The sequence below is a fragment of the Physeter macrocephalus genome, chromosome 11 (genome assembly GCF_002837175.3).
Source record: "Physeter macrocephalus isolate SW-GA chromosome 11, ASM283717v5, whole genome shotgun sequence".
Classification (NCBI taxonomy): domain Eukaryota; kingdom Metazoa; phylum Chordata; class Mammalia; order Artiodactyla; family Physeteridae; genus Physeter; species Physeter macrocephalus.
In genome coordinates this window covers 106340370-106363789 of record NC_041224.1, presented here as the reverse complement: position 1 = coordinate 106363789, position 23420 = coordinate 106340370, and the positions used below count along the sequence as shown (strand labels likewise).

Here is a 23420-nt window from a genome sequence, read left to right as displayed (position 1 = left end):
CTGCATCGGCTGGCGGACTCTCAACCACTGCGCCACCAGGGAAGCCCCCTCCTTCCTTTTTAAAGGTGAATAATATTCCATTTTATGTGTATACCACATTTTGTTTATCCATTTATCCACTGGTGGATACTTGCTTCCACCTTTTTGGCTATTGTGAATAATGCTGCTATGAACAAGATGCTGTTTTCAGCTTTTTTGGATATATAACACAAGTGGAGTTGCTGGATCATATGGTAATTCTATTTTCAGTTTTCTTAGGAACCACCATACTGTTTTCCATAAAGTACAGATTTTTGAAGTGAGGATTATCACTTCCAATAAATACTTACTTCATTTTAACTGAAACAAAATAAACTTGGCCAGGCTTAGCACATAGTAAATATGTGAACTGCTCAATATATTTCATCAATGCGATTGAAGATGTGAATATAGATGTTGACATATTTTAGGGATCAGCAAGTTAGTAGACCGGCCATATTTTTATGTCTTCAAGCTAGTATTTTATTTATCTTCAACGGAGCTCTTAACCAAAGAATAAACTCAAGTATTAAGTATTCCTTTGCTGAGCCCAACACATTAAATTTTTCATTAGATTAGAAGCAGAGTGTCAGCATAGTTACCAGCATAATGGAAGCACTCAGTAAATATACTGAATTAATAACTGAACAAATACTTTCTGAAGGAGTTGGAGCTTAAGGATTCCTAATGATTTTCTGCCAGTGACCCATTTTAAGAATGATAAAACGTTGGAGTCTTTCCCCCAAATTTGTAGTGACTTCATGGAATTCAGAGTGGCTAAAGCCCATCTGTAAATAACAGTTGCATTAATCAGCTGTTAGATTTTTTCTAAAATATTAAACGTGAGCTTCCTCCTCCCAATAACCTTAAAAAGGTATTTTTTAAAAAGGTATTTTCAGCTTCAGTGTCCTGAAGTTCGTTTTTTAAACGAACTGTATTAAAACAAGTGATTAGTCAGATAACCAAAGAGAAAAAAAAAAAATGTCTGTATCCAGTTCCAGGGATTGAAAATGTATGTTTAAAGTGGTTCTTTTCATAGACTTCTTGCTTACTTTAAGAAAAATTATACATGACTCAAAGAACATATAAATTTAGTTACCAGAGAAAGTGAAAACTCTGTAAGAAGAAATGTTTATATTATATTCTTGGTAGTATCAGTAGGTTAATTATAAAAAGTACATTTTCAACTTATTGAGATTAACATTGGAGCAAAATCAGTGCTTTTCCTCAGTGAGATGATGTCTGTTAGGGTATTTGTGTGCCACGACAAAGATCCCGCGTGCCACGATCAAGACCCAACGCAGCCAAATAAATAAATAAATTGGATTATGTTTAAAAAAAAAAAAGTTCTAGTCTGAGATTCAGCAGAACATAAAAGAATCATACGTAAGCAAGGTAAAGAAAGTTCTGCAATTATTTAACATTTCTAGCTAGTATGGAATTGTGGAGTCTGTTTTCCATGTAGGGAATAACTTATTTTCCTAAAATGTAACTGTTCCAGCAAGGTGTTTGGTATACTTCAGCTCCATTTTCCTTGGAATTCTGAGTTAAATTTTACTAAAGTTAGTTCCATTAGAGTGGAAATTTCTAAGTAAACAGACTATCTCTAAATGTAAACTAGTGGCCCACTTACATAGTATTTAACAGAATTCCAATACAGGTTCTGAATGTTTAATATTTCATCTGTATTTTAACTAAATAATCACAGATATTAGGCTCTCCCAAAGGTAATATTTTGTCCCAATTTGAGTTTCTTAACTCTTCTTAAGGTTATGTTGGCTACCCAGCTTGTGAAGTACTAGAGTAAGTGATAAAAATATAGTCAAGAAATATCATTGGTGACCAGGGCTTCAGCAGTTTTATAAAATTTTTGTGTTTCACTTTAAAGGTCGCATCATTCTAACCCCCAACGCTGTCATTTTTTATACCCTCTGATGTCCAGTGGCCTTAATTCATTCAAATTCAAATTCAGTTCTTCAAAAAGATTTGATCACAGTGTAGGTTGTTGAAAATATTCCTGGCTTATAAATTCAGGTTGATTATATCAGCTGTCAATTTAGAGTGACTGAAGGGAGGTGGTATGGACATTTAAATCTACCAAGCTGCTAATTTATTTCCTTGAAGCACAGCAAGGAAAGGAATTAGGAAAAGACCTCTCACCCAACAGAGAAAAGGTAAGCGGTTCCCAGAAAATCCAGGATTATCTTGGCAAAGCAGTGAATGCTTGAGTGTGATTTAATAAAGGGTATCTAGTGCTAAATCTGGTCAGAGAATTTTCTTCATGAAATGAAAGAACTGTGTGTTGTGAATGCTGGAGAACTTGACTCCTGAGGAATGTGTACATTGACAATGGTTGCCCTTTTTCATTTTCATTTCTCTTCACTCCTAGATCTTCGGAATCCAGAGGCAGCACTGTCTCCAACCTTCCGTAGTGACAGCCCAGTGCCTACTGCACCCACTTCTGGTGGCCCTAAGCCCAGCACAGCTTCAGCAGTTCCTGAACTAGCTACAGACCCTGAATTAGAGAAGAAGTTGCTACACCACCTCTCTGATCTGGCACTAACATTGCCCACTGATGCTGTGTCCATCCGTCTTGCCATCTCCACGGTAATGATCAGATAAGACAAGGTTGGGAACTACCACTGTTTTTCTTCAGTTCATGGTCAGTGTCTTAATGCTTTCCCCCCACCCTCCTTCCTTAGCCAGATGCCCCTGCCACTCAAGATGGGGTGGAAAGCCTCCTACAGAAGTTTGCAGCTCAGGAATTGATTGAAGTAAAGCGAGGTCTCCTACAAGATGATGCACATCCCACTCTTGTGACCTACGCTGATCATTCCAAGCTCTCTGCCATGATGGGGGCTGTGGCAGAAAAAAAGGGCTCTGGGGAGGTAGCAGGGACTATCACAGGGCAGAAGCGGCGTGCAGAACAGGACTCGACCACAGTAGCTGCCTTTGCTAGCTCTTTGGCCTCTGGTTTGGCCTCTTCAGCATCAGAAGTAGCCAAGGAGCCAACCAAGAAATCAAGGAAACATGCTGCCTCAGATGTTGATCTGGAGATAGAGAGCCTTCTTAACCAACAATCTACTAAGGAACAACAGAGCAAGAAGGTAGGGGTAGATGGAAATGCTTTCACACATGTACTTTGAATTTTCGATTTGGTTGAGAGGAATTTACCCCTAGGGTGAAGAGCAATTCTAGAATTCAGGGCTTAGAGCAGTGGTTCTCAACTGAGGATGATTTTACCCCCCTCGCAACCCCTAGAGGACATTTGGCAATGTCTGGAGACATGTTTGGTTGTCACAGCACGGGAGCACTACAGGCATCTAGTGGGTAGAGGCCAGGGATGCTGCAAAGCATCCTACAATCTTAGCAGGGCAACCTCCACACGACAAAGAGTTATTTGGCCCGGAATGTAAACAATGCACCAATGTTGGGAAACTCTGATTTAGAGAATCTTTTTCATTGGATCTGTTTGGAAGAATCATCAGATCTTGAGAAGAGGAATCCAAATATAGTAATAGAGGGGACGAATACTGGAAGATAGTCATATGGACCAATAATTATGGAAATTGATTGTACAATGTGGAATGGCAGTGTAGTGGTTTCTGAGTCTAAATATTGGACCCACAATAGTTATCAATTTCCTACACCCCCCCCCACCCCAGCTTATAGAGTTGTTGCATAGGCTCTGAGCTAAACACTAAAGTGCTTAGCACTGTGCCTTGGTTCAGTACCTAATAAATGTAAGTGGTTTTGGTTGGAAGGAATGCTTTCCTGGGGAGGGGAGTTTAGCTTAATGCTTAGCAGTAGGAACCAGTCTTTTTATATTTTAATTTCATCCCAAATGCAGATTTGTGAGAAAGGACTAAACCCATGACACATCTCTTCTCCTAGGGCTCCAATTTTCCCATATTAACTTAGTCTGTTGACCCCTCATAGGACATTGATGTCAAATAGAATTTGCAGAGGTGGTTTAAGGGCTAATTTTATCTACAAACCCTTTTAAGACCAAGGTTTCTTCTGTCACAGGTTAGTCAGGAGATCCTAGAGCTACTGAATACTACAACAGCCAAGGAACAATCCATAGTTGAAAAGTTTCGCTCACGAGGTCGGGCTCAAGTGCAAGAGTTCTGTGACTATGGAACCAAGGAAGAGTGCATGAAAGCCAGTGATGCTGACCGGCCCTGTCGCAAGCTGCACTTCAGGTCTTTTGGGAGGGAGGGGGTCGGATGGGTCTCCTAGAAGCAGTCATTTTTTTTTTTTTTTCTTTTGCGGTACACGGGCCTCTCAGTGTTGTGGCCTCTCCGTTTGCGGAGCACAGGCTCCAGAGGCACAGGCTCAGCGGCTATGGCTCACGGGCCCAGCCGCTCCGTGGCACGTGGGATCCTCCCGGACCGGGTCACAAACCCGCGTCCCCTGCATCGGCAGGCAGACTCTCAACCACTGCGCCACCAGGGAAGCCCCCAGTCATTCTTTTTAAGCACATTTCTTCTGGTTATTGGGTTTCTGTCTTTAATCCTGTTATTAAGTGGTTTTAATATGATTTGTCTAAGATTTCCAGACTCTGAAGGTACACTTTCAGAAGTAGTGTTCTATGGGAGGGAATACAGGCTGCACTCCCCCAAAGATGTGAGATTTAAAGAAAAAAATGCCCCTCTGTTCTTGCAATAGCAAGACATCTCTGTCTCCGAGCCCCAGTGAAAGTTAAAGTTCTCTGGAAGAAGGACAATCTTAGGAGAAACAGGAACCTGGGCTCTTAGGTAGGTGCTTTATTCTGCTCTAACTAGCAAGCCCTTCCTTCCTGTCATAAGATAAGGAAGTTAACTCTTTGCTCAGAGAGGAATTAAAACTCTTCTTTAGTGTAAATTACAGATTTTAATGTCACCTGCCTTCCTTATTTGAAAACTTGTGGAGGCAGCTCTAATGATAGTGAAAGACTAGAAATTTTGCAACAGTTTGGACCTCGAACTGTGGCATCTAACTGGAACACCATCTTGATTCCAATTCTCCCTTTTTATTTCCCCAGACGGATCATCAATAAACACACTGATGAGTCATTGGGTGACTGCTCTTTCCTTAACACATGTTTCCACATGGATACCTGCAAATATGTTCACTATGAAATTGATGCTTGCATGGATTCTGAAGCTCCTGGAAGCAAAGACCATACACCAAGCCAGGAGCTTGCCCTTACACAGAGCGTTGGAGGTGACTCCAGTGCAGATCGACTCTTCCCACCTCAGGTACCTATCTGCTCAGAAAACTTACCTCAACTTAAGGACCTTTATCTTAGTAGGGTAGCCATACATGTAGGAAAGCAGGGCATAAATCACCAGTCCGCCCTGCTGATTGGGAATGGAGTGGGATAGATATGCATATAAGGGAATAGGAAAATCAAATGTAAAAAGAGGGACTGGGGCCATGAATCTAAGAGTAAAGGAAGGGAAGATGACCAAATACCACCTCATGCAGTGGATCTGTTGTGATATCCGCTACCTGGACGTCAGTATCTTGGGCAAGTTTGCAGTTGTGATGGCTGACCCACCCTGGGATATTCACATGGAGCTGCCCTATGGGACCTTGACAGATGATGAGATGCGCAGGCTCAACATACCAGTACTGCAGGATGATGGCTTTCTCTTCCTCTGGGTCACAGGCAGGTAATGCAGTTCAAAGATATGTAGGTATGGGCAGATATAGTATAGAGTGAGTACTGGGTGGGGATAAAATCCTGGGTTTTCCTAGCCCTACTAGTAAATATATGACTGAGTCAGCCTTTTTTACCTACTAAGATCTAATGCCTGTTGATAACACAAATGATACATGAATTCTATGTAACTCTACATTTGTTGCTTGTGAAAGGTAAGGTTACTGAGAATAGATACTTTGTTTTATTTTTTCATTCTAAGATCCATTCTGTTGCCCTAATGGTGTCTCGCATGTAAATGTTCACTGAATGTCTACTGAAAACGACACATATATCTTGAAGGGAGAAGAAATATGGGCATGGAAATAGCTGTTTAACCCTTATTTCTTTCTAGGGCCATGGAGTTGGGCAGAGAATGTCTGAACCTCTGGGGGTAAGTAACGATCATTGTGTTGCTTTCTTTTGAGGGCAATAAGTACATAATTACTGTAGTTGATATATGTTCCTTTCTTTCAGAGTATTATGTGATTCCTTGCCTCTGTAGAATAGATGGCACCACCCCTAAACTGTGAAAGCCTGATTAAAGCTCTAATTTTTCTTATACCCCACAGTTATGAACGGGTAGATGAAATTATCTGGGTGAAGACAAATCAACTGCAACGCATCATTCGGACAGGCCGCACAGGTCATTGGTTGAACCATGGGAAGGAACACTGCTTGGTGAGCGGCAGTGGGGCCCAATTCAATAGGTGGAGCAAAAAATAGGAATTGTTTGATTTCTTATTGAGAAACAGTTCAAATGCTGGCGTTTCATAAGGTAATCTGTTCTCTGATGAGCAGGTTGGTGTCAAAGGAAATCCCCAAGGCTTCAACCAGGGTCTGGATTGTGATGTGATCGTAGCTGAGGTATGTACTTTGCCCAGGCATCCAAAGATCATAGTCAGGTATATTCTTTTTTTTTTTTTTTTTTTTTAATTAACTTATTTATTTTTGGCTGTGTTGGGTTTTTGTTGCTGCACGCAGACTTTCTCTAGTTGCCGGGAGTGGGGGCTACTCTTCATTGCGGTGTGCGGGCTTCTCATTGCGGTGGCTTCTCTTTTTGTGGAGCATGGGCTCTAGGGCACGCAGGCTTCAGTAGTTGTGGCTCACGGGCTCTAGAGCGCAGGCTTAATAGTTGTGGCATACGGGCTTAGTTGCTCCGTGGCATATGGGATCCTCCCGGACCAGGGCTCGAACCCGTGTGCCCCGCATTGGCAGGCGGATTCTTAACCATTGCACCACCAGGGAAGTCCTAGTCAGGTATATTCTTATCCCAGGTTTTCTCATTGGGATCATAAACATAAATGGAAAGGGCTAGAATTGCAATCTTGGGTAACTTAAAAGTAGCTAGAGCTTTTATTTCCTAGGTTCGTTCCACTAGTCATAAACCAGATGAAATCTATGGCATGATTGAAAGACTGTCCCCTGGCACTCGCAAGATTGAGTTATTTGGACGACCACACAATGTGCAACCGAACTGGTAAGGTGACCAGAGAACATGCTAGGCCTCAAGAGCAAAACTGTTTATGGTCAAGGACAGAAGTTAGTAGAGCTTCACCTCACATTCCACTAGTCTATAAATGGGCGTCCTAGGATTTTTTTTTAATTTTTTTTTTTGTGGTACGCGGGCCTCTCACTGTTGTGGCCTCTCCCGTTGTGGAGCACAGGCTCCGGACGTGCAGGCTCAGCGGCCATGGCTCACGGGCCCAGCCACTCCGCGGCACGTGGGATCCTCCTGGACCAGGGCACGAACCCGTGTCCCCTGCATCGTCAGGCGGACTCCCAACCACTGCGCCACCAGGGAAGCCCCAGAGGATTCTTAAGCAACCAACATTCATTGGGAACCCAACAGGTTTTAAGATTTAAACCACTGCTCTTAAGGTCTCCACTGTTACAACCTAAAGATCTTCGTTATTCTATGGGATGTACTGAATCTGCCCCCTGGTGGTTACTGAGAATCTGGCTTTTTTTTTTTTTTTTTTGCGGTACGCGGGCCTCTCACTATTGTGGCCTCTCCTGCTCCAGAGGTGCGGGCTCAGCGGCCATGGCTCACGGGCCTAGCCGCTCCGCGGCATGTGGGATCTTCCCGGACCAGGGCACGAACCCGTGTCCCCTGCATCGGCAGGCGGACTGTCAACCACTGCACCACCAGGGAAGCCCTGTCAACAATTTTAATCTTTCATCCTGTTAGTAGAGCTTTAAAAGACGTGCTGCTAGCATTTCACTAATCCAAATACTCACTGGCAGCAGCAACTTTGTGAAGCAGGCCTGGTTAAACATAAGTGATTAACCCTTAATTAGTACAGATCCAGCCTTTTTAAACACCAGAATCTGTGCCCAATTTCTAACCAGCCATACTATCATATACTGTACTAATATTAAGATCTTTTTAAAAGAATTGGCACGAATATTCAGTGCGATGATAGGCAGTCTTAATTAGAAGTACACATCTTTTAACAGTATTAAGCCTTTAAATTCCAGGATTTTTGGTTTGCCCCATCTTTCCCCTTGCTTCAGGATCACCCTTGGAAACCAACTGGATGGGATCCACCTACTAGACCCAGATGTGGTTGCCCGGTTCAAGCAAAGGTATCCAGATGGTATCATCTCTAAACCTAAGAATCTATAAAAGTACTTCTAAACCTAAGCATCCATAGCCATGGCTCTGCAGGCTGCACCTGAAGAGTAATATTTGTACAATAGTTTTTTTTTCCTTATTTAAATAAAAGTTTGTATTGTAGTTGGGATTTCGAGGTCAAGTTCTGGCTCTGCCACTTAACAGTGTGTGATCTTGTGTAACTCATCTCTCAGTAGGATTACTTATATGTAAACTGGGAATATTATCTACCTCATAGGGTTGCTATAAGGGTTCAAACTAAATGAATGCATGGAAAGCATTAAAATATTGATTATACTATATAGGATCAAAGTGATTAGCAATTAGTGCTAGTAAACATGGTAATCAAGAAGGGGGTTCTCTGGGACAGCATTTCTCAAGGTAAGATTTGAGTTTCATTTAAGATTATCATCACTAGGGCTATCATGCTCGAAATGTTGCTTATTCTGTTACAACTATGTGGCTTTGCTAGTCTATTATTCATTCGTTTATTTCCAAGAAAAATGAAATAAGCACATCTTACATTAAATTTAAATAAGTGCCTAGAGTATGCAGAGAATTAGCCTATATATTATATAAGTGAAAACACCTCTGGCCTATCTTTTAAAAGATACTTCATCAAACACAACTGAACACAACTTCTTTAGACTTTGGTGAAACTTCTTATACTAAGGATGTAGAGTTCTGCCTTTTGCACTCATAAACTGTGATAACTAAGGAAGAGCATTGACTACAGAAATATTGTTGCAGAGAAATAAATAAAAGACGCTCCTAGGTGATGTTATTTTCTCTACAGCCCAGTGTGCTTACTATGTTGAAAACCTTTGTTCTCAAAGTAATGAATGTGCAGATGTGATAGTAATAGTTCCCTGTTTAAGAGGTAACCTTTAATGCCGCCTTTTTTTAGCCCCTTTAAAATGGATGCACACAGTGATGTTTTCTCCTAGGCTCAAAGCTGAGTATTATCCTATCATTTTAATAGTATTTTAGGCAAGTCCTATGACAATTATACCAACAAGTTTTCCTCAAACAATTCCCCACCCCTAACCACCACCCCTATGTTCTGCTTGTTCATATGCCCTTCACCCTTTCCTCTGTTATTATCACTGATATCTCTGCTTGTACGTGAAAGTAAAAAGCAATTCCAGCAAACTCAATGGCCCTGCTCCATAGCCTGGCCCCTGTAGAAGAGAGATGAAAGGGGAGAAACGTGAAGGACGTAAAGGATCATCATGGGTTGAGATCAGGCACTACCAGAAGCCCAGCTTGTCTTTTAAAAATAGGCTCGGTGGACATGTTCCCAGCAGGTAAGTCTTCACTGACTTGGAGAACAGGACTATTTCACAAACACTACTGTGTTTGAGTTTCTAGAGGCTACCCAGGCCAAGAAGACATCCCTAAGAAAGAAAAAGATACACACAAACTCAGAATTACAGCCTAGATATATTCTTTTTAAACTTTGTCTTAAACAAATAGGTTGACAGATATCACCCAATAGGAATATAAGGGCAGTGGGCCTAAAAGTCAGAAGTACAGGCAATCCTAATTTACTTTGGAGGATTTGAGATAGGAAATACCAATGCCGTGTTTCATGGATGTAGGTCAATCTCAGGAAAATGGGGGAAATGGGCAAAATCTTCAGAACTTCTTCCCTTTCCTCCTATACTTAGCACCTTATTGTGTTACTTCAAACCTATCCATTCCTTCTCAAATTCTAATTCCCTAAGAGGTCTGATTTGCACTAAGGAGATAAGCTAAACTAAGATTCAGTCACCAACAGCTTGATGTGTCTTTTTTTTTTTTTTTTTTTTTTGTGGTATGCGGGCCTCTCCGTGCTGTGGCCTCTCCCGTCGCGGAGCACAGGCTCAGCGGCCATGGCTCACGGGCTCAGCCGCTCCGCGGCATGTCGGATCCTCCTGGACTGGGGCACGAACCCGTGTCCCCTGCATCGGCAGGTGGACTCTCAACCACTGCGCCACCAGAGAAGCCTCTTGATGTGTGATATTTTTAAAGAGCACACACAGAGGTAATGTAACTGAAAAGTGTGAACTGCTCATGATGTCATCTTTATCTACATGGCAAATGTAAGCTTTTTTTAAGCAGGGGAACTTCTCTAGTAGCTTCTACAATCAGATGTATATAGCAACCTACTCTACCTAAGGTAAGGTGGTATTGATTATATGCTCAGGGTTACTGTGTTTTCCAACACAGTTAATTTAGTCATACTTGAATTATAAGAAGGGGAACTGTAAGCTCACCTGCAGTGTTTCACCACGCACTCATTGCTGCAGTACTCATTGTCCCAGTCCTTACTCACAACGGGAGGGTTCTCGCAGCCGGACCTCACACATCGAGGCTGGGGTGAGAGCATCACAGGAGACCCACTCACCAATTCAACATCCATTTGAGAAGGAGACTCAACCTGTGAGAGGCAGAGATGGATTGGATTGCTACTTACCTAGCTAGCCAGCTAGTCAAATTAACTCTAGGATCCAATGGAGCAACAGATGTTACAGTCCCTCACACATGGGGGTACAGTTCCAAAAGAAGGTGAGTTCTTGGTCTTCTCTATATCCAGCTTTAGAATTTTGCCATGCAGATTGACATGAAGATGCTTCCTATAAGGGGAATGCTGCCATACTGCTAGTGTTTTAATCTTAATTTTACCTATCACTGACTTTATTCTACAGTTAAATAATATTCCTCAAAATATCAAATCAATAGAATGTGAGTAGAGGTTGGGTCACCTCAACTAAGAAGACTAAGAAGATAAAATGTGGTGCTATTAGCAAAAAGGAAACTTAGAGATTAATAGTTTCCTGGTTTTTGCAGGGGTGGGGAGGTATTTTTCTTTGCTTCATTCATTGTGGGGCTACAGTCACAAACAGACCCATATTTCAAAATGCCTACTGGTCAGGTACAAGTTAAAACTAGGGTAAATTGGCATGTTTGTTTCTGAAAAGACTCAATGATACTAACCAGTTGAATTTTTCTACCTGTATTCCCTACCCATCCCCTTACTTAAAAACATCAAGCCAAGCAGTCAAGGTTTGGGAGAAATGGAAGGATTTATCTCCAAAGCTTTGGATCCTTGGGTAAGACACCTGAAAAATAACTCTATGCTTAGGCTATATCTTTAGTTGACTACTGTATTACTTCTGCTTAGTTAAGGGGTTGTCTAGGATAGGAGGCCCTCTTAATGTTTCTCACCAAGAACACTACAGAGTATCTTGCAGGAAACTGACAGGATATTTCATATGCCTAGTTGTGCCAGGCATTAAATGCTAGTTGCAACCCCTGCTTTTATTAGATCAACCAAAAATGCTTATACATTTTCACTGGTCTAGAGGAAATACTTGAAAACAGAGGCTCACCTCAGGAACTACATCTGTGATCATCTCACAGATTGTCTCAGGAGAGGTTTCCTCCACTGTGTGGGTCTCAGGGCTGCTGTTCACAGGCCGCTCTGGACTCCTTTCTACAGGTGGTGGAACCAAGGTAGTCTGCATTTTTAGAGTGGGCGGAGGCACAAGCTTGACCTGCAGTGGCGGCGGCTGCTGCTGTAGATTGATTCGAAATTTCTGAGGTGGGGGTTGCTGCATGGCCTGTAGCGGGGGAGGCTGCTGCAGAATGGCGACTTGCTGCTGAGTCGGGGGCTGAGGCATCTGCTGCAACGGAGGGGGTTGTAGTCGGGGCGGAGGCAGTTGCATGGAAGCTGCAGCTGCAGCTGCTGCCTGCAGCACTGACCGAGTGACGATCTGGGCTTGCTGACTAGGCTGGATAGTAGCTGTACTGGTTTGGCCTAGTTGGATCCCCCGGGAGGTCACCACTGTGGCTGGGATAACGGTAACCATCCCTCCTTGAGACATAGTAATAGAAGAGGGCAACATCTGTTTGGTAATAATCAACTTGGTAATATTGGGCTGACCCCCAGCCCCAGAAGATGCCTGGTTTGCCACATAGGATGAAAGAGTGGAATTAACAACAATGGAAGGAGACAGGGCAGGGGGCTCTGTTGAGGCTGCTGCTGGAGAGGCTGGGTCAGCAGTAGTCACAGGAGGTGGAGAAGGAGTCTGTGATGGGGGCGCTGGATCCAATTCCACTGTTTCCACAGTAGCCTAAAAGAAGACCAAAAAAAAAAAATCAGGAGATTTATTCTCTTCCCCAGGACATACTCACTCTAATCACCTCCCAAGAAAAGATACATCACAGATTGGGGGGGCGGGGGGGGGTACGAAGAGAAAGAAAGAAAAAAGAGCAGCCATGTGTCTGCCTGGCTAAAGTAAACAGTGAAAATAAACTCAGACTGTTTGGCAAGGTTTATGATGGAAACAAATGGGAAACCTGTTACATATTTTTGAGGTTTTAATACTATATATACTATTAATAGGTTCCACAGGTTTTTGGTGGTATTTACTTCTTATAATTGCTAATATACAGCTTTAAAAATCTTTTTATTGGTTTAAATATCCACCTACCCCAGTCTTCTTACCTGACACTCTTGATTGTCTTTATAAGCAGCCAGAGCCTTCAGATACTCTTTCTTGGCAGCTTCAGTTTTCCTCTTATATACCTGCATGAAAGACAGACTGTTTAGAAAGTCCACAAACTTCTAGTAAAGACTGATAATCCTACATTATTCATCAATGAAAGACAATTCATCTCAGTCTAAATATTGACAACTCCTGAAAGCTAGTAATCAAGACAGCCACCATGGCAGACTTTCCAGTGACCATGCATCTGAAAGCCAGCCAATCAACAGTAGGCTTGCAGAATAACTACACTTCTAAAGCCAACAGCAACCCTTGCTCACACTTGTGTAACCAAAACAAATCCTGACCCCCAATAAGACAAGTAGTCTGCTTAGTCTGGGATTGTGTCTAACCAGTATACTTTCCCTTAAGGAATGTGCTAAACTGTTTGCAATGGTAGCCACAAGAATTCTTCCTGTGCCGCATACCTAGTCTTCCATCAACAGCTGAAACTTATTTCCCATTCCTTTGAATTTGGGCTAGCTCTGTGAGTTGCTTTAACCATTAGAATGTGGCTGAATTGACACAAAGAGAACTTGGGGACATCTGTTTTTGTTCTCTTGGAGTACTGCTCTAACTCTGCCATAGTGTAAAGAAGCCAGTCTAGCCTATTTGGAGGATGAGAAACCATGTGAAAGAGAACCAAGGCATTTCAGCCAAAAGGTAGCACCAACTGCCAGACACGGGAGCAAGGTCATCTTGATAAGCCATACCAGCTGTTGTTTGGGTACAACTGTAGGAATAAGCCCAGGTAATAACACCAGGAAAAACACCCAACCAGTTTACAGAATCATAAGAAATAATAAATTGGGGACTTCCCTGGTGGTCAAGTGGTTAAGAAATAAGAAGACCTGGGGAGTGTAGGATAATGATAATTACAGCCATCTTCAATTTCAACGGTATCTTATATTTATGTAATATCACAATTTTTATTTGTTTAATCCAGGTTAAATTTAGGGAGATTAACTACAGTTCTCAAGTTTATATGAGGCCAATGAAAAAATTCAAACTTGGCTGTGGATTTTAGAGTTAGTTACAGCATGCAACTCACCAAAGAATAGCCTAATTTTACAGATAGAAAAAAAAGGGCATAGAAAGTTAGATTCAGTGTTTTTTATAATAATTTAAAATAAAATTGTTTTTATTTATTTTTTTTTTAAATATTTAAATATTTATTTGGCTGCACCGGGTCTTAGTTGTGGCATGTGGGATCTAGTTCCCTGACCAGGGACTGAACCCGGGCCCCCTGCATTGGGAGCATGGAGTCTTGGCCACTGGACCATCAGGGAACTCCCTATAATTTTTAGATGGGTATTTCGGATTCAGTGTATGGCTGCAACTTTTAAGACGAAGGATGATCTTGAATGCCATTAACAAAGAGCTGATATGAAATAAGAACACATAAGAAAGTTAAAACTTGAACATTCACTAACCACTAGTTCCTTGTTATTTGCTCACCTGTTTTTGCTCCTCTCCAAGACTGTCCCACATGGAAGCCACAATTTTTGAAACCTCCCCAAAAGTGGCATTGGGATTCTGTCCCTTGATGGCAGCCTGTGTGTCACGAAAGAATAAAGCATATGCTGAAACTGGTTTTTGAGGTTCATTAGGATCTTTCTTTTTTCTCTTCTTTGGGGCCTTCTGCTTTTTCCCTGCTTCCACCACAACTGTCTTCTGGCTGGGAAGTTGCTGTGGGGGGAAAAGAGAGAGAATTACAAGAAGAGAAGTATCATGTCGGGAGAACTGAAAGAAAAGGACTTTTATATGGGGTAAACTAGTCACATGAATGGAATTCTCAGAAATGCTAAAAGTAGAGGCAATAGGATTAAGACAGTAAAGTATGTGAGGACCAATAAGAATGGAGATTGGAAGGACCATTATAAACTATAAATAGAGAGGCAGGACCCCATACCCAGAAAAGAGCAGAGGAGACAGCAGGGCAGGAGTAAAGAATACTTAGTAGGATCTGTAGGTCAAGAGTTTTATCCCAGAATAATATGGCAGATTTGATTTTGGCAGGGAATTCCTCACCCTCCGGAATTCCTCAACACCATCCTCATGAAGTGAACTAGTAGGTGAAGGTGTGGTTGAAAGACGATCCTCAGGTGACTGGGCAGGTGGCAGGATGGTGCCACCCCCTAAGCTCAAACCAAGTTGAGAACTCAGTTCTGACTGATCAATGGTGGTCAACTGGCTATGCCCCATCAAGCCAGATGTCATGTCTGTCATTGGTACATCAATTGTAACAGGTGGATTGGCGCTATACTGAGTTCCTATAGAATGATCCAAGTCCTGAGAGAAGCAGAAGGACTAATTAAACACTAAATATAAAAAACACTACCCTTCCCTTCCCCCCACCGGAATTCAAGACAATTTATAAACCCTCTGCTTACCCAGAATGTATCATCATTTAAACAAACATCAAATAATTTGTCTACATATAAAACATATTAAGCTTTTTAATAAAGTACATTAATTACAAATCGAGCACTAAGTCACTTCTTTGTACTCAAAGGCCTATTCCAAAATAACTACAAATAACCAAAGAAGTCATAATGTTGGACAAGTTAATTTAAAGAGCAAGTAAGTTATTCAGTAATCTAGAGACAGTGATGACACAGGGGAAAGAAAAACTTTCTCCCTGTACCCTCCTAAATAACAGCTGTTAAAGTTGCAGTACACAGGCAAATCAGAGTGCATAAGGGCAATGTTAGAGATGTTTGGCATCAAGTACAGTTTGTGAAGATGTGCTACTAATGAGATGTGCTAGAAGCCCAAATACAGTGATTTATAACACATACTGATCCACAATTAATACTTTTGGTTCAGACAGTTTTTTGAATACATCCCTCAACATGCCAGCAATCGCACTCACACACTTGAATCCTAGGATATGAAAGCCATAGTAGTAGGGAAAAAACTTTCCTTTCAAAAATCCCAATCATTTCCCTTTCAGGGTTAACACTGGACATTTTACAATTTTAAACCATTTTTCAAGTAAAATTGATTCAGATGATAAATCTCACTTATTCAGGGGAAACGAGGTCTTTGTTGGTGAGCCTTTTGCCAGAAGAATGGAAAATAAGTACTACCCAAGTGTAGCAGGGAATAGAGTTACTTATGTCTCCCCTAACACCATGCCCATGAGCTTGGAGCCTGATAATGTCCCTTACCATGGTCAAGCCCCCACTCAGGAGCCCCCCGCCCTGCTCCATCAAGCCATGGGTCATGCCCACAGGCATGTCCAATGTCTGGACCCCATACTGGGCTGAAAAGCTGCCATCCTGAGAGGAGGAAGGGTCTGCCAGGTCATCAAAGTGGCCAACCACATCTGAGACAGCCAGTGAGGGATCAGAATCCAAGGAGATAGGGGGGATTTCAAATTCTTCATCACCCAGGCTTGGTGTATGGAACGTCTGTAGGGAGGAAAAAAGGGAAAAAGACTTAGTGGGAAGAGGAGGAACTGCATACTGCTAAGTGAAGAACATGGCTGAGTACTGGAGATTCTCAGTGTACCTCTTTTTGGCCTGGATCCCATTTCTGTTATCAATTTCCTAGGACCTATTTAATTTTACAAATAAATCTTCCTCATATCCTTGGCCATATGTCACATACAAGGCTGCCAACATCAATCACAATTTTCAATTCTTTTATCTCTTTTCTACCTTTACCATCTTGGTTGTCCTAAACTATTTTGCCTATTGGTCTAATGAATGATTCTTTCAGCACCATTAGTAGGAACCCAACCTTTATAACCTGTTTAGCTACGATACTTAAAATCTCTCTAAAGATTCTAACAGATAGCAGTTATTTCGTACTTACTACTCCTGAACTGTTAGACCACAGAAATTCATTGTCAACCAGACAATTATACTTTGACTGTTGTTTTAGGTTCCTTTGAAGCAGATCCTAAAAGGATCATGGGAACTTTATGCCCCTCTAAAATGTATGCACTTAAGAGTTTCCTACCTCTTCTCCATTTTAGAAATCATGACACTAACAACCAATAAGATTTCCATTTGTACAAGATTTTTGGAAAACCCAACAATGCCAAGATAAGGATAACAGTGAGGAGAAAAACCTTCATTAAGAGATATAGCCAGAGGGCAAACTGGTTCTCTAACAGTTCCTGAACACATTGCTGTCTTGCTCTGAGCAAGCCTTTCTGCAAGAAAGGAAGAAAAAGATTACTCCAGCTGAAGACCCAGTCCCTCCCTCTGAGCCCAACTAAAATAATAATATACTATTTCTATTCTGAATGAGGCCACAATTCACGGAGCTAACAGACCAATGTCTGACCTAAGATACATTAAATGCTATGGTTCCTTTTGACACTAAAAAACTAAAATGGCAGCATCTGCAGCAAGAGAGCATTAATAATGCAAGAGACTTTGGTGTCACAGAGATCTGGGTTCAAGTTCCTTCTCTGCCACTTACTATATGACCTTGAATGGATTTTCCTCATCTATAAAATGGGACTTGTAATGGTAATCTCCTTATATGGTTATTATGAGGATTTATGGGATTTAGTACACAAAACTTTATCACATGGCCTGATATATATAACTGCTTAGTGATAATGTTAATATCCTAATTATTATTAACTTGCCACCTGCCCCAACCAATTACCACAGATTGCTGGAATTTTAGAAACTTTAAATTCTATCAACCTTGTCACATGGCACAGTAAATACCAACTGATTCAGATCAAATTAAATAGGTACCCACAGTTTTGGGGTTTTTTTTCATGATTAAGCATTCTTTAGGAATTCCTCAAGGTTTTTCCAAACCCAGAAAGGGTCTCACTAACATCACCGTTTTTAAATTTTGCTACAAAAAATATTTTCAGCTAGTAAAACTAGGGAGAAAGAGTATGTCTGTGAAATGCTCGATTTCTTTGAAATCACATCACACTGAGAGGTTTCCTAAACGACAAAAAGATATGTATATAGCTTCATTTCCATATTTTCCTCCTCCAAGAGCCTTACTATTTTACTTAGCATGGTAAAAATATGTGATATAACATGAGAGGAGCATACATAAAGAGCACGGGAGCAGACAATTCTTCAGGAAAAACTAAAACTCTCCCCAGTAACTGAACTTTTCTCAGTACACAACTCATTTTTGTTATTGTGTGGAAGTTGTTAACTTCAGGTCCATGATTTTTTTCTGAGATTTCAGTTTAAGTTCATGTGTGCATTTTTCAGGAAGAAGAGTACAAAGATTTTTACCAAATTCTCATGCAAACAAACAAAAGTTACAGGGGCAGGAAAAAGGACCTGGGGAAACATTTACTGTACTAGATTAATAGTTGCATAATAGTGGTGTACAATTTTTTAAGAAGATACAGCAAAAAATGACTATCCTATTCTGCTTACCATAACATAAAAAAGCAACTCTGCCAAGATATGAAAATGATACTATTAATGAGAACTGAAAAAGAATAAAAACTCATATCCAAAACGAGACCAGTGTTCTGCAAAGGACTAGCCCTCATAAACTATCTGGAGCGCTCTCATGGACTACACTAAAAAACCAGACATTGTAGAGATTCCATTGTAACCAATTAACAAGACATTCTTTCTATGTACCACCCCCCGGAATGTGGAAACAGCTTTGTTATTCAGTATCTGTGGCTTTAATGGTGTTTTTTTAAATTTTATTTCTTTGTTTCTTCCTTTAAAAAAGAAGAGTAAAATAATGGCAATGATCAAGAATACAGAAAGGTAAACCACACACATACCAGAATAGAGATCCACTCTAAATCTTTTTTTTTTTTTTTTGGGGGACACAGGGCCCCCACTGCTGTGGGCCCTCCCCTTTTGGAGCACAGGCTCCGGGCGTGCAGGCTCAGTGGCCATGGACGTGCAGGCTCAGCGGCCATGGCTCACGGGCCCAGCCGCTCCGCGGCATGTGGGATCTTCCCGGACCGGGGCACGAACCCGTGTCCCCTGCATCGGCAGGCGGACTCTCAACCACTGCGCCACCAGGGAAGCCCTGGACACGTACTTTTAAAAAATAATTATTATTTCTTATTTTACTGAGGCATAACTCATGTAAAGCACATGAATTTTAAGTGTATGGCCCAATAAATTTTTACATTCATAAACACCCAATTAACTACCACCCAGATAAAGATACAGAACATTTCCATCACTCTAAAAGATTTTCTCATGCTCCTTGCTAGTCAATACTCCCTCCCTTCCACAACAGGTAGCAGTATTCTGATCTCTATCAGCATAGTTTAGTGTTGTCTATTCTTGATCTTCATTAAAAAATGAACTCATGGGGACTTCCTTGGCAGTCCAGTGGTTAAGAGTCCACACTTCCACTGCAGGACGCACGGGTTTGATCCCTGCTCAGGGAACTAAGATCCCGCATGCTGTGAGGTGTGCTGTCCCCCCACCCCCCCAAAAAAGAACTATTATAGTGTCTACCCTTTTTTGTCTGGCTTCTTTTACTCAGCAATATATTTTTGAGATCACCCAGGTTGCATTTATTAGTAGTTCATTCTTTTTTATTGCTGTGTTGTATTCTTTTTAACAAATGTATCAGTTTATAGACATCTGGTTTTGTTTCCACTGTTTAGCTATATAAATAAAGTTGCTGTGAACATGTTTCGGTTAGTATATGCCCTCATTTCTCTTACGTATATATCAAGGAGTGGAATTACCAGGTCACAGGGTAGGTATATGTTTATCTTTAGTAGATACTGCTAGTTTTCCAAAGAGGCTGAATCAATTAATGATTAAGAGCAATGATTAAGAGTTGTCTATATCCTTGCCAACTCCTGAATTGTCAGTCTTTTAAATTTTCAACATTCTGATGGGTGTGAAATGGTATCTCATTGTGATTTTAATTGGCATTTCCCTGATGAGTGACGATGACGATGACACTTTTTCATATGCCTAATGGCAATTTGGATATCCTTTCTTGTGAGGTGCAAGTTTATTTATTTTATTTTTTTAAATTTATTTATTTATTTTTGGCCACGTTGGGTCTTCGTTGCGGTGCGCATGCTTCTCATTGCGGTGGCTTCTCTTGTTGCAGAGCACGGGCCCTAGGCACGTGGGCTTCAGTAGATGCAGCACGCGGGCTCAGTAGTTGTGGCTCACGGGCTTTAGAGCACAGGCTCGGTAGTTGTGGCGCATGGGCTTAGTTGCTCCATGGCATGTGGGATCTTCCCGGACCAGGTTCGAACCCGTGTCCCCTGCACTGGCAGACAGATTCTTAACCACTGCGCCACCAGGGAAGCCCTGAGGTGTGAGTTTAAATCTTTTGCCCATTTAAAAATGGGATTCTTTATTTTATTCTGCAGAAGTATTTGAATATATTCTGAATATGAGCCAGATACACGTATTAAAATATCTTCTCCCAGTCTGCGAATTTCGGGAATTCCCTGGCACTCCAGTGGTTGGGACTCGGTGCTCTCACTGCCAGGGCCAGGTTTGATCCCTGGTCAGGGAACTAAGATCCCACAAGCCGCATGGTGCAACCAAAAAAAAAAAATTTCTTAATTTCGATGAAGTCCAATTTTTCAACTTTTTTATGGTTAGTACTTTTGTGGACATTTCTTTTTCTTGCAAGAAAACTCTAAAACTTACTCTTCTAAAAGAAAATATTTTTTTAAAATTACCTTTATCTAGTTCTAAGACATATTTGGGGTGGCTCACAGTAAGACCAGAAACAACAAAACCCACAAACCAATTGAAATAAAGGAAAAACAACAACAAAAAAACTGCAACGACAACAACAAAACCAAACAAACGAGGGGAAAGAAAGGTGAAGTTGTAATGACAAGGAGAAATGTTAACACGGACAGGGCTCTAGGCTAAAGGAATCCCTGAAATTTAGTTATGAGCTTCTTGGCAAAATAGTTTTTAAAAACATTTCCTAAAGTCATAAAAGCAAAAACAAAGGATAGACTCAAACCCGGAAAGCTTCTTGATGAGCCCAGTGTGAAATTTACAACACTATAAATAAAGAAATTTAAGGACTTCCCTGGTGGCACAGTGGTTAAGAATCCGCCTGCCAATGCAGGGGACACGGGTTTGAGCCCTGGTCCGGAAGATCCCACATGCTGCAGAGCAACTAAGCCCAAACAAAGGATAGACTCAAACCCGGAAAGCTTCTTGATGAGCCCAGTGTGAAATTTACAACACTATAAATAAAGAAATTTAAGGACTTCCCTGGTGGCACAGTGGTTAAGAATCCGCCTGCCAATGCAGGGGACACGGGTTTGAGCCCTGGTCCGGAAGATCCCACATGCTGCAGAGCAACTAAGCCCGTGCACCACAACTACTGAGCCTGTGTTCTAGAGCCCGCGAGCCACAACTACTAAGCCTGCACGCCTAGCGCCCGTGCTCCACAACAAGAGAAGCCCAGCACTGCAACAAAGAGTAGCCCGGCTCGTCGCAACTGGAGAAAGAGTAGGCCCCCCCTTGCTGCAACTAGAGAAAGCTCTGCAACTAGAGAAAGCTCTCGCGCAGCAATGAAGACACAACGCAGCCATAAAAAAATAAATAAATAAATAAATAAAAAGAAATTAAAATTGTGGAGACCTGATTCAGAAGAAATTGGCAATGATGCGTTTTCATGTGGATGAGACCAGTGTGAAATTTACAGCACTCCAAACAATGAAATTAAACCATGGAGATATCACTCAGAAGAAACTAGCAAGGAGACTGCAAAGCATCAAACAGATTTTTGTTTTACATTGTTTATAAATTTGCTGCTTATTTGATTCACACTTTCCCCGGCTTAGGAGAATAATAATGAATAGTAATCACGATAAAGCAGTTTTAAAAAAGCAGCAAATGCTCCTTGCCAATCTAATTCTCATCCATGAAAACATTAAATTGTGTTATAAGTTCATTCAACAGCAATTGATAATTCTAGATACAAAACACTGATGCAAATGGTTTACACAACGTTTTTAAAAAAACTAAAATCCTCAAAAGATAGTAAAAAGTTCAAGACTTCAGTTTCTCAAAGACCGAAAAATTTCTTTTTCTGTTCCATCTTACGCTTTTGCCTTGCCTAAGCAAATGATACACACTTATGACAATATTTCAACTAAAACTTTTCCACGAATACTAAAGGACCTCACCATGATCGTTACTTCTACTTCACACCATTTTAAGAAACTATTATTTCAGCCATCTGACAGCTGGGGAAACTGTGACATACTAGGGTGAAGTAACCTGTCCAAACTCTGAGTCACTGGCAAACAGAAATGCATGGTCTAGGGACTTCCCTGGTGGCGTAGTGGTTGAGTATCTGCCTGCCAATGCAGGGGACACGGGTTCGAGCCCTGGTCCGGGAAGATCCCACGTGCCGCGGAGCAACTAAGCCCGTGCGCCACAACTACTGAGCCCGTGCGCCACAACTACTGAGCCTGCGCTCTAGAGCCCGCGAGCCACAACTACTGAAGACCGCGCGCCACAACTACTGAAGCCCGTACACCCTAGAGCCCGTGCTCCACATCAAGAAAGGCCACCGCAATGAGAAGCCCGTGGACCGCAAAGAAGAGTAGCCCCGCTCGCCGCAACTAGAGAAAGCCTGTACGCAGCAACGAAAACCCAACGCAGCCAAAAATAAGTAAAATAAATAAATTTATTTAAAAAAAAAGAAATGCATGGTCTACTCAACTCCCTTCATGTTTTCTGGCAACTATTTCCTTTCATCCTGTCACCAGCAAAACAAGCTAACACCATGTAAGTAAACATAACTATTAACTTTTCCAAAAATCACTGGGTAGGAAATTTAAATGAAACAAAGACCCCTTCAACAGAGTATGTTTTAAGAATGAACACATTACACAGTTAACCACTGTTAGGTAAATTCCTTCCCTCTCTCAAATTTCTTTGGCTTAAACATTTTCTCCCCACTGCGATCTCCCAAGATTATTGTAGTTATTTCTCCCCCACAAAAGGAGACAATTCCACTCTGTATTCCAATCCAGAATCAGTCTGAAACAGGTTCGCTCTTTTCCAACGTCCTGCTTTTCTGATGACAGCAGCTTCCCGGGCCTTCCCCATAGTCCTCATAGCCTGTGGAGGCAGCTGCCACTTTTCTCAATCGCGGCCCCCCGTTCCCAACACCCGGCCCCTGGCGTCCGCGCTCTCCTCCCCACCACCCGGCCCCGCCGCTGCCTCACGCCCTCCCCCCGCAGCGTCGGCAGCTCGTGCTCACCTCGGCCCCTGACAGGAAGGGGTGCGAGGGCCCTGTGATCGTCAGGTAATTGTCATTTCCTCCGGGAAACTGGAAACCAAAAGAAAGCCGCGTGGATAAGTTAGGGGAAGCAAGGAGTTAGCTCGGAGCGACAGATTCTGACCCCGATATTATGACAACACTCCCCAAACCCCTCTCTCTCTCCCCTCCCGTCAGCATCCTCTCCGCCCGGCTTCCCGCCTCTGCTTCAACCCCGTTAGCCGCACTCTTTCGCCAGCCTTCTAACCTCTGAGGAGCCTACCTCCATCTTCACACAACGCCTACCACGGTCTCAGTGTCCTCATCGCTCCCACCGCCGCACTGGACACGGAACTGCCGTCACTTCCGCAACGAC

At 42.0% G+C, this 23420-nt stretch overlaps 2 protein-coding genes across 4 annotated transcripts in view; one reads left to right on the top strand and one right to left on the bottom strand.

Annotated features, from left to right (window-relative positions):
• METTL3 (methyltransferase 3, N6-adenosine-methyltransferase complex catalytic subunit) overlaps positions 1-8463 on the top strand; it is a 10925-nt gene extending 2462 nt beyond the window's left edge. Inside the window, exons 2-11 of one of the 2 annotated variants that reach the window (XM_007104805.2) lie at positions 2408-2625; positions 2721-3125; positions 4048-4223; positions 5045-5261; positions 5491-5678; positions 6060-6098; positions 6277-6385; positions 6506-6571; positions 7072-7184; positions 8222-8463. In XM_007104805.2, the coding sequence (XP_007104867.1) occupies positions 2408-2625; positions 2721-3125; positions 4048-4223; positions 5045-5261; positions 5491-5678; positions 6060-6098; positions 6277-6385; positions 6506-6571; positions 7072-7184; positions 8222-8333 (1643 nt within the window). In that variant the 3' untranslated portion in view covers positions 8334-8463. The remainder of the gene's footprint in view (positions 1-2407; positions 2626-2720; positions 3126-4047; positions 4224-5044; positions 5262-5490; positions 5679-6059; positions 6099-6276; positions 6386-6505; positions 6572-7071; positions 7185-8221) is intronic. The other variant, XM_028495602.2, reaches the window with a different exon arrangement.
• Positions 8464-8922: 459 nt separating this feature from the next.
• On the bottom strand, positions 8923-23417 carry TOX4 (TOX high mobility group box family member 4). Of its 2 annotated transcripts, none has more exons than XM_007104806.2 (9): positions 23328-23417; positions 23048-23116; positions 16027-16269; positions 14885-15145; positions 14312-14542; positions 12814-12894; positions 11696-12439; positions 10580-10743; positions 8923-9718 (listed from the first exon to the last, which is right to left on the bottom strand). In XM_007104806.2, the coding sequence occupies exons 1-9, from the start codon at positions 23331-23333 to the stop codon at positions 9658-9660; spliced, it is 1860 nt and encodes a 619-aa protein (XP_007104868.1). In that variant the 5' UTR covers positions 23334-23417; the 3' UTR covers positions 8923-9657. The 2 variants fall into 2 exon arrangements, with proteins under 2 accessions (XP_007104868.1, XP_028351402.1); XM_028495601.2 differs by having other exon boundaries at positions 23313-23376.
• Between the last annotated feature and the right edge of the window lie 3 nt (positions 23418-23420).